The sequence below is a fragment of the Scyliorhinus canicula genome, chromosome 1 (assembly GCF_902713615.1).
Source record: "Scyliorhinus canicula chromosome 1, sScyCan1.1, whole genome shotgun sequence".
Taxonomy (NCBI): Eukaryota; Metazoa; Chordata; class Chondrichthyes; order Carcharhiniformes; family Scyliorhinidae; genus Scyliorhinus; species Scyliorhinus canicula.
The window spans coordinates 285,089,353-285,101,037 of NC_052146.1; the positions used below are offsets into that span (position 1 = coordinate 285,089,353).

An 11,685-nucleotide genomic window follows, 5' to 3' on the forward strand; every position below is an offset into this window, starting at 1 on the left:
CAACTTCGAGGCCGCAATGCCCCTGCTCAAAGGGCACTATATTCGCCCAGTAAACTAGGTCAATGCCCGACATCTGCTAGCGACGAGGCGAAAAATCCCTGGGGAATCGCTGGATGAAATCTACCGTGCGCTCATGGTGTTAGGTAGGAACTGTGACTGCCCACAGGTTTCAGCCAATGACCACACAGAACATTTGATCCGGGACGCATTCGTTGCAGGTATGCTGTCCTCCCAAATCCGCCAGCGGCTGCTAGAAAAAGAGACACTAGGCCTCAAGGACGCACGGGCCTTTGCTAGCTCCCTGGATGTGGCCTCCTGAAACGCCCGTGCGAACGTCCCCGACCGCGCGGCAGCCCCTTGGGCAGCGTGGAACCCCCCGCGCCCGACTCCGATTAATCCCCCATCCCCCCGCAAGCTTGTGCAGCACGACTACCAGGCAACCCCGGGGGGCCCCGCTGCGGGCAAGCCAAGCACCCCCGGCGGCTCTGCCCGGCCCGCTCCTCCACCTGCAAAGGGTGCGGCATAAAGGGCCATTTTGTGCCAGTATGCCATGCCCGGGAAATCACCGCCACCCCAACCTTCTCCACGAGCCACAAGCGGCCAGCGGGCGCTGCCATTTTCCTTTCCCAGAGCCACATGTGGGCCCTGGGCGCCGCCATCTTGCTCCCCAGGGACCACGTGCAACAGATGGGCGCCGCCATCTTGCACAACCCCAGCTATGTGCAACTAGTGGCCGCCGCCATCTTGGCTGGGGTCTCAGGACCCCGATTCGGATGACCACACATTGCCCGAAGAAAATTTCCAGCTTTTGCCACAACTTGCCTCGGTGACCCTGGATCAGTCTTGGCCCCGAATGCTCTCGACCGCGACAACGACCGTGCTCATCAATGGGCATAAATCATCCTGCCTGATCGACTCCGAGAGCTCAGAGATCCCAACACGGTAAGACGCTGTTCTCTTCCCATCCACCCAGTTAATCAAAAAATCTCCCTGGCCTCAGGGTATCACTCTGTAGAGATCAAAGGGTTCTGCGTAGCGAACCTCTACGTCCTCCCTCACCTCTGCGCGGCCACACTCCTAGGGTTAGACTTCCAATGTAACCTCCAAAGTTTAACTTTTAAATTCGGCGGCCCTATACCCCCCCCCCCCTCACTGTCTGCAGCGTCGCGACCCTTAAGATCGAGCCGCCTTCCCCTTTTTGAGAACCTTACCCCGGATTGCAAACCTGTTGCCACCAGGAGCAGATGGTACACAGTGCCCAGGACCGGACCTTCATTAGGTCAGACTAAGCGGTTACTGAAGGAAGGCATTATCGAGGTTCGCAACAGCCCCTGGAGAGCTCAAGTGGTGGTTGTAAAGACCGGGGAGAAGCATAGGATGGTCATCGATTATAGTCAGACCATCAACAGGTATACGCAGCTCGACATGTACCCCCTCCCCCGCATATCTGATTTGGTCAACCAAATAGCGCAATACTAGGTCTTTTCCACGGTGGATCTCAAGTCCGCCTGCCACCAGCTCTCCATCCGCCCTAGCGACCGCAAATACACTGCATTCGAAGCAGATGGGCGGCTCTACCACTTCCTAAGGGTTCCCTTCGGTGTCAGAAATGGAGTCTCGGTCTTCCAACGGGAGATGGACCGAATGGTTGACCGGTACGGTTTGCGGGCCACATTTCCGTACCTCACCATCTGCAGCCACGACCAGCAGGACCACGACACCAACCTCTGTAAATTCCTCCATATCGCAAAAATCCTTAATCTAACTTACAACAAGGAAAAATGCGTGTTGAGCACCGACCGTCTAGTAGCCATCCTCAGCTACATAGTACATGGTGGAGTTATAGGCCAAATCCCAAACGCTTGCGCCCCCTCGTGGTGTTCCCCCTCCCTCACTGCTCCAAGGCCCTGAAACGCTGCTTGGAATGTTTTTCATATTATGCCCAGTGGGTCCCAATTATGCGGATAAGGCCCGCCCACTAATCCAATCCACGGTCTTTCCCCTGTTGGCAGAGGCCCGCCAGGCCTTTAGCCACATCAGAACGGACATTGCAAAGGCCACGATGCACGCAATCGATGAATCCCTTCCCTTCCAAGTCGAGAGCGACGCGTCCGACATAGCTCTGGCGGTCACCCACAACCAAGCAGGCACACCCGTGGCCTTCTTCTCACGCACCCTGCACGCTTCATAAATCCGCTATTCCTCAGTTGAAAAGGAGGCCCAGGCCATAGTAGAAGCTGTGCGGCACTGGAGGCATTACCTGGCTGGCAGGAGATTCACTCTTCTCACTGACCAATGGTCGGTCGCTTTCATGTTCGATAATGCACAGCGGGGCATGATAAAGAACGATAAGATCTTACGGTGGAGGATCGAGCTCTCCACCTATAACTATGAGATCTTGTATCGTCCCGGGAAGCTAAATGAGCCTCCTGATGCCCAATCCCGCAGCACATGTGCCAACGCACAAGTGGACCGACTCCTGGCCCTCCACGAGGTCCTCTGCCACCCGGGGGTCACTCGATTCTTCCATTTCATCAAGACCCGCAACTTGCCCTACTCCATCGAGGGGGTCAGGACCACCACCAGGAACTGCCAAATCTGTGCGGAGTGCAAACCGCACTTCTACAGGCCAGAGAAAGCGTACCTGATAAAGGATTCCCATCCCTTTGAACGCCTCAGTGTGGACTTCAAAGGGCCCCTCCCATCCACCGACCGCAACACATACTTCCTGAATGTGATTGACGAGTACTCCCGGTTCCCATTCGCCATCCCCTGCCCCGACATGACCGCAGCCACCGTCATAAAAGCCCTCCACAGTATCTTTACACTGTTCAGTTTCCCCGCCTACATACACAGTGATGGGGGTCCTTCTTTTATGAGTGACGAACTGCTTCAATTCCTGCTCAGCAAGGCCATTGCCTCGAGCAGGATGACCAGTTACAACCCCCGGGGAAACGGACAGGTAGAGAGAAAAAACGGAACAGCCTGGAAGACCGTCCTACTGGCCCTACGGTCCAGGAATCTTCCTGTCTCCCACTGGCAGGAGGTCCTTCCTGATGTTCTCCACTCCATCCAATCACTGCTGTGTACCACGACCAACCAAACACCTCACGAACGTCTCCTTGTCTTCCCTAGGAAGTCCTCCTCCGAGACCTCACTCCCGATCTGGCTGGCTCTTGGACCCATCCTGCTCCGCAAACACGTGCGTGCGCACAAGTCGGACCCATTGGTCGAGAGGGTCCACCTCCTTCACGCTAACCCTCAATACGCCTACGTGGCGTACCCCGACGGCCGACAGGATACGGTCTCCCTATGGGACCTGGCGCCCGCTGGATCCCCACCCACACCCCCACCACCACCACCCCCCTCCCTCCCACCGGCGCACCCCACAGCAGTCCCCTTCCCGGGTGGATCGGTCCTCCCACCCGTCCCATCCAGGGGTGATGAAGCTGCCGAAGAAGCTGAAGCCGCGCTCCCGGAGCCACGGATGCCCGAGCCGGCGCCTGCATCACCGCCGAAGCTACGATGATCGCAGAGGATGACCAGGGCCCATGATCGACTAATTGTTTCATTCTGATTGTAAATAAATACTGTAAATAGTTGTGATATATAACGAGGCAAAACACTGTACTAATGTATACCGGGTACCACCATAACCTCAACCTCTACCACTGTATAATGCGAGACCACCAACCCGCCGGACTCTTTTTTAACAGGGGGTAAATGTGGTAGTCGGTATTAGGGGTATTACGGTACCCTGGACAATGCTGAAATACCATTGGTGTGGGAGGTACCTGAGACTGCCTGCTGGCTCCGCCCAGCAAGGCGGAGTATAAGAGCCCGTGTCTCCCCAGCAGCTGCATTCTGTACTTGCACTGCTGGGGGAAACATCTAGTCCAATAAAGCCATCAATTGTCGTCCAATCTCGCTTCTGGAGTCAATGATCGAGCATCAGCCTGGTAATGGGTTGCAGGGTTATGGAGAAGGGGCAGGCCATTGGAGTTGAGGCCAGGATGAGATCAGCCATGATCACATTGAGGGTGTGAGGCTCAGGAGGCTAAATTGCCGACTCCTGTTCCTAGGTCATGTGTTCTAGGGAGGAGATGCTCCGGCTGATTTTGCAATCCAACTCTCGGTCTGTAACATTGTAGGTAGCAGATGAGGAACCTATCAGCAATGATAGAATGGCGGAGCGGACCTATGGGCCAAGTGGCCGAATTCTGCTCCTATATCTTATGATCTTCTAAACTTCTATATTGACGCTTGTGGCCTATTTCTAGATCACCTCACCATCCCGTAATCATATCTTCCATTGTCTGTCTTATTGCCAATCGGCACATTTGTGTCATGAAGACGGCCAGCAAGGAATATTATTTGCCCAGGAACTTTTTTTAGGAATTCTGACATTTGTCCTGGCAGGATGTGTCTTTCCGCAAATTTAACCCCCGTCAAAACCAGAAGCCTGCGCTGAGGTCGTAGGTTCAAATCCCGGCCCTGGGTCACTGCCCGTGTGGAGTTTGCACATTCTCCCCGTGTCTGCGTGGGTTTCACCCCCACAACCCAAAGATGTGCAGGATAGGTGGATTGGCCATGATAAATTGCCCCTTAATTGGAAAAAAAATAATTGGATACTAGATGTAGAGAAATACAGCACAGAACAGGCCCTTCGGCCCACGATGTTGTGCTGAACTTTTGTCCTAGGTTAATCATAGATCATAGAATTTTGGACACTAAGGGCAATTTATCATGGCCAATCCACCCAACCTGCACATCTTTGGACTGTAGGAGGAAACCGGAGCACCCGGAGGAAACCCACGCACACACAGGGAGGATGTGCAGACTCCACACAGGCAGTGACCCAAGCCAGAATCGAACCTGGGACCCTGGAGCTGTGAAGCAATTGTGCTATCCACAATGCTACCGTGCTGCCCTTAATGATACCGTGCTGCCCTTAAATACTCTAAAAAAAAAATTTTTAAATTAAAAAATGCAGAAGCCTATCCATATTTGTAACTTTAGCACAATCTATTAGTTGAATGCCAGCACTGATTGAGGAATTTCTAGATGGAATTTTTGCTGCCTTACATACAATCTGTTAAATTCCATTATGTACTCTTCTATGGAGATAACTTCTGGCATTCTAAATTTGGCAAAATCTGACCAAGCCTCATAAGCACTTAATAAGTCAATCTTTTCATAAATCCTATCCATGAAAGTTACAAATATATATATATATATATACAAACCTTCATCTAACTCCAATTGCTTGAGCTCCAATTCCCAAAATATCTTGCATCTTATTTTGCATTTGCATGGTTATGAAAGTGCCACGGCCATTCCTTTGATTTTCTTGGCAAGGCAGTAACCCGTGTCCACATGGTAATTTCATTCTTCCATTGGACATAGGGTTGATTCTCAGAAATCAACGGTCAGTAGTCATATGTGGGTGACACGATAGCACAGTGGTTAGGGCTGTTACTTCGCAGCACCAGGGCCTGGGTTCGATTCCCAGCTTGCGTCGCTGTCTGTGCAGAGTCTCTACGTTCTTCCCACGCCTGCATGGGTTTCCTCTAGATGCTCTGGTTTCCTCCCACAAGTCCCGAAGGACATGCTTGTTCGGTGAATTGGACATTCCAAATTCTCCCTCAGGGTACCCAAACAGGTGCCATAGTGTGGCGACTAGGGGATTTTTATTATCACACCCTGACACTCTACCCTTGGATTCAGCCATTTATTTTCCAAGTTACTCGAAATCACACTTCAGGTTATAATTCAGAATAAATAGTCTTTTGTCCAAAGAAATCTCACCTTGCATTCCTTTTTTTCTGGCAGGAATTAACCATCCTCTGCTACCATTGTTCAACTCTGAAGGTAACTCTATATTAAGAACTGGAAGCAATTCTTGACTTCTTTGACTCCCAAGTTTATTGTGTTCCATAATCACTTCTCCACAAAACAAAACAGAGCCACCTGTGTCCCCTTTATATTTTGGTGCAATATATTAAACAATTTAGACACCAATTTCACCTTAAGTACGAGGGAACATTAACTCTCCATTTTTTTGTTTTTTTTAATTTATAAATTTAAAGTACCCAGTTCATTTTTTTTTCAATTAAGGGGCAAATTAGTGTGGCCAATCCACCTAGCCTGCACATCTTTGGTTTGTGAGGGTGAGACCCATGCAGACAGGGAGAGAATGTGTAAACTCCATATGGACAGTGACCCGGGGCCGGGATCAAATCCGGGTCCTTGGCGCCGTGAGTCAGCAGTGCTAACCACTGCGCCACCGTGCTGCCCCACATTAACTCCTTCCGAACAGACCTTTCTTGCATGTATTGAAAACGCCTGAATTCTGCACTCGATAGGCACTTCTTCAATGTTATTGACATTTTGACATCATTGCACAAAATTAAAAGTTTAAAATCAGGTTATCAAAATGACTGTGGGTTAGGCAATATTTTCAAAACCATTGCCTAATTTTTTCTGATTCATACGTCTGCCTCTGCACTTACCTTGACTTAAAATTGGGGTGTTTGTATTGGCTTCAATCTTACTTACTGTGCTGGATAGTTGATGGTAAAAGAAAGCAGCACAAAATGGGTTAGATTCTAAACTTTCACACTCCCCTACTTTTCCAAAAATATTTTGAGTCATTATTTTAGTGATGCTATCTGTGGCTTGTGACCATCTAATTGCTTAATCGGAAACGCCACTTCTTTTCTCCATTTTAAAATGTAATCTGCAACCTGCCCACACACTACCACCAACAGTACACTGACACCACAATGAAACCTGAGTCCCCAAGACATACCTTTTCCTCTGTCCATGGTGCTTTGTATAGACGTTGCACGTGGGTTTGGTTTTGACAGAAGGTTGTTGTCACATAAAATAAAACTATAAATGAACAGTAAAGTAATATCTTGCTATTAGCCATTTCTAGCTTAAGCACACACTTTTGTCTTACTTTCTCTTCCTCTCTCTCGTCACAGACGCAATCTTGTGTTCTAACCAGAATTCACACAGCCCTTATAGTCTTTTTATCTTTACGTCATTCCAGACTCCCTTCAATTGGCAAATAAGGAGTAAGAGACAAATGTGTGATTATTAGTTTATCTGCCTTGCATGTTTTAAAAATGCAACAATTGCAAGTGTGGATAAAGAAATCTTACCCATTATAAACTGGTCCTCCCTCTGCTGGGCAAATAATCAACTCAAGTAACTCCACCAAGAGTTTGCTAAAATTAAATGGCAGTACGACAAAGCTGGGTAACAATGACAACAAATTAATTTATATAGCACATTTGATGTAGTTAAATGTCCCAAAGACCTTCATCCCAAAGCATTCCATGGGAGCGTTATCGAGCAAAATTCAACACTGAACCACATAACCACATCAGGGCAGATGAGGAAGGTTATAAAGACCGTCTTAAAGGAGGAAAGAGGGGCAGAGAAGCTGAGAAAGGGAATTCCAGAACTTGGGATTTGGCACCTAAAGACATGGAAGATCTGAAGATCAAAAGTGAAGATGCTCAAGAGACCAGAATTGAAGGAGAATTTAAGCATTGCAGGTTGCAGAGGTAGGCAGGGGAGAGGCCATGGAGGGATTTGAAAACAAGTCTGAGTGTTTTAAGAATAAAGCATTGCTTAACTGGGAGCCAATATAGATCAGCAAGCATAGTGTTGAATGATGGACAGGACTTGGTGTGACTTAGGATACAGGCAGCAGCGGTTTGGATGAGCTCAATTTATGAAGGGTGAAAGATGGGAGGCCATGTGTGCAAAGCGATGGTCAAGACTTTTTTCACAGTAACTTCATTGCAGTGTTGATGTGAGCCTACTTGTGACAATAAATATTATTATTATTATTATTATTCTAGAAATCAAGGAGGGCAGTATGGTGGTGCAGTGGTTAGCATTGATGCCTCACGGCACCCAGGTCCCAGGTTCGATCCAGGCTCTGGGTTACTGTCCGTGCGGAGTTTGCACATTCTCCCTGTGTTTGCGTGGGTTTCACCCCAACAACCCAAAGATGAGCAGGGTAGGTGGATTGGCCACGTTAAATTGCCCCTTAATTGGAAAAAAATTAATTGGGTACTCTAAACTTTTAACAAAAATAGAAACAAAGGCATGAGATAAGAGTTTCAGCAGCAGATGAGACGAGGCAGGGACAGAGTCAGTCAGTGTTCCAGTAGTGAAAATGGGTGTTCATGGTGTTGGAGTGGATATGGGTTTAAAAGCTCATGTTGGGGTCAAATCTGGCTGGTCCTCTAAGTTTAGTTCAATATCAGGCAGAGGGATTAAGTCAGTGGCTAGGGACCTGAGTTTGTGACAGGGACCAGGGAAATGGCGTTGGTCTTCCCAATATTTACTGAGGGAAAATGTCTGAATTTCCAGTACCTGATGTCAGACGGGGCAGCGAGCCAACTTAGAGACCAGTTGAGGTGTCAAGAGCGGTGGTCGTGAGGTAGCGCTGAACGTCATGAAAGTACATGTGGAAACTGATGCTGTGTTTCAGATGATGTTGCAGACCGGCATCATGTAGATCAGAAATAGGAGAGGCATTGACATTTACAGTTCCTGTGTCACAAAGATCACTGGAAATACTAAGCCATGGCCTCCCCTTCAACAATTAAAAAACGGAGAAAGTTAAGGTGCAACAACAACACAACAAACACAAGAGAGAGAAAATTGGTGAAAGGAAGATGAGGCTGATGGTGGCAAAGGACTTCCCTTTAACCAAGCTGTCTCCATGAGGCACTGCAGCAATGGCTGGCCTTTGCCCAAGGAGGATTGTTGACTTGCTATTTTTGCCATGTAAACGTCAGTTTGGCAATAAACATTAAGCTGCTCAGACCACTGCTGTGCATTCCCCTCCTGCCACTATTGCATGGGTTCACAGTATTACACTCAAGTCGCCCCTGGGAAAAAATGGCCAGTCAAAAACACCTGAGTAAACTGGCCCAAGCCATTTTTTTTAGTTTATCCTGTACTGTCCTTTCTTACTTTGTTACTTCTTAAAATGAAATTTAATTAGCCATATTATCCAGGATGTATCTTTTAACTGTCCCACATCCCCCATCCAGCCCAAGTTCCCAACTATTATCTGCATCTGCAAGACATGAATGAAATGAAATGAAATCGCTTATTGTCACGAGTAGGCTTCAAATGAAGTTACTGTGAAAAGCCCCTAGTTGCCACATTCCGGCGCCTGTTCGGGGAGGCTGATACGGGAATTGAACCGTACTGCTGGCCTGCCTTGGTCGGCTCTCAAAACCAGCTCTTTAGCCCTGTGCTAAATCAGCCCCTAAGACATATCTTAGGTCATGCTTTTCCAGACCACAGAAAATCTATCAGTGATTTACAGCCAATGAAGTACTTTTGAAATGTCGTCACTATTGTAATGTAGGAATCACAGCAGTCAATTTGCCCACAGCAAGTACTCTCAAACACCAATCTGAGGCTGGCAGCTCTGTTGAACGGCAGCACCATCAGGAAGGCAGTAATGTTGGTACAGAACTTAACCAAGCCTAATTATCAATGGATCCCAGGTCCACAGGTGAGTGATGGGGGGAAGGGGGTAGCAGCAATGGAGGCGCAGCTCTAAGTGCCCCTCTTGTTCCCCTGAGGGTCCCAGAGAGTCAGCCACAAATTCCCCCGAGTTCCACCCCTCTGATGGGGCTGCATCTCAAGGTCAACATACATGCTGTGCGTGTGCTCCCGAACATGGGCCGGGGCCCATTGGCCTCAGCCCCCAGAGGATGCCCGCCAGGGGCATCGAAGGCCAGAGGATGGGATAGGCAGCTGGCCGCCTCCACCTCAGATGTGCATCCTGGGGAAACACCTAGATGTAGTTGTAGAGCTCGGAGGGCCAAGCACGTTGAGGATCACTGAGGGCACCATGGAGGTGGATGGGAGTGGTAGGTTGGGGGGTGGGAGGCACCATCGGGAGTGGGGTATTAAACACACTAAACACTTTTTGCACAACCATTATGATGCCTCTGTCACTTCTGAAATGCGGGATAACTCCGGATCCTTTGCCCAACTCTCCAGGAAGCCCCCCGCTCCCTGTGGTGCTCACCCATCCTCTGGCCTTCGATGCCCCTGGCGGATATCCTCTGGGAGCTCTGAGTGGCTGTACATTCCAGACAGCACGCAGCGCTGTGACAGAGGATCATTGTGACTACCAACGAGATATGATGGCGCAGTTATCCAATGAGATACAAGCGGAAGTTGAAGCAGAGGAAGATGGACTCATTAGCGATAGACAGCATGGTTTTGTGAAGGGGTGGTCGTGCCTCACTAACTTGATAGGGTTTTTTGAGAAGGTGACAAAGATAATTGATGAGGGGAGGGTGGTGGATTTTGTTTATATGGACTTCAGTAAGGCCTTTGACAAGGTCTCCTCAAGGCAGACTGGTACAAAAGGTGAAGTCACACAGGATCAGGTGAAGTGGTAAGATTATTAAGAACTGGCTCAGTCACAGAAGGCAAAGGGCAGCAGTAGAAGGATGTTTTTCTGAATGGAAGGTTGTGACTAGTGGTGTTCCATAGGGATCTGTGCTGGAGCCTCTGTTGTTTGTAGTATACATAAATGATTTGGAGGAAAATGTAGCTGGTCTGATTAATAAGTTTGCAGATGACACCAAGCTTGGTGGAGTGGCAGATAGTGTTGAAGGTTGTCAGAGGATACAACAGGACATAGATAGGTTGGAGTCTTGAGCAAAGAAATGGCAAATGGAGTTTAATCCGGACAAATGTGACGTAATGCATTTTGGTAGGTCTAACATACAGGGGAAATATACCGTAAATGGCAAAACTCTCAGAAATATAGAAAGTCAGAGATCTGGGCGTGCAGGTCCACAGATCCTGGAAAGTGGCAACACAAGTGGACAAGGTAGTCAAGAAAGCATACGGAATGTTTGCCTTCATTGGACGGGGCATCGAATATAAATACTGGCAAGTCATGCTACAGTTGTATAGAACCTTGGTAAGACCGCACTTGGAATATAGAACTTAGAATAGTACAGCTCAGAAAATATTGCGCACAATTCTTGTTTCTACACTAGCAGAAGGATGTGAAGGCTTTGGAGAGGGTGCAGAGGAGGTTTACCAGGATGTTGCCTGGTATGGACGGTGTTAGCTATGTAGAGAGACTAAATAAACTCAGACTGTTTTCATTAGAAAGACGGAGGTTGAGGGGTGACCTGATCGAGGTCTACAAGATTATGAGGGGCACGGATAGAATGGATGGGCAGGCACTCTTTCCCTGGATGGATGGGTCAGTCACCAGGGGGCATAGGACCGTGGGGCAAAGTTTAGAGGAGATGTGCGAGGCAGGTTTTTTACGCAGAGGATGGTGAGTGCCTGGAACGCGTTGCCAGGGGAGGTTATGGAAGCAGATATATTAACGGCGTTCAAAAGGCAACTTGACAAACACATGGATAGGATTGGTGTAGAGGGATACGGCACAAGGAAGTGTTGAGAGTTTTGGCAAAGGTTGGTATCGTGACTGGTACAGGCTTGGAGGGTCGAAGGGCCTGTTCCTGTGCTGCATTGTTCTTTGTTCTTTGTAAGATAAACCCGATGAAGGAGCCAAAGGAAATTCCAGAATTCTGGTTGACAGTCTTCAAAAATGAGAATTTGCTCAGTGGCATGGTCCAAGAGCATGATGAGCCAATCCTAAAG

The 11,685-nt window shown here is 48.6% G+C and overlaps 1 protein-coding gene across 1 annotated transcript in view; it reads right to left on the bottom strand.

The window, feature by feature from the left end:
* LOC119975019 (glutaminyl-peptide cyclotransferase-like) overlaps positions 1 to 6,987 on the bottom strand; it is a 45,820-nt gene extending 38,833 nt beyond the window's left edge. Inside the window, exon 1 of the mRNA XM_038814475.1 lies at positions 6,812 to 6,987. Within this exon, the coding sequence (XP_038670403.1) occupies positions 6,812 to 6,934 (123 nt within the window). The 5' untranslated portion in view covers positions 6,935 to 6,987. The remainder of the gene's footprint in view (positions 1 to 6,811) is intronic.
* Positions 6,988 to 11,685: the final 4,698 nt, after the last annotated feature.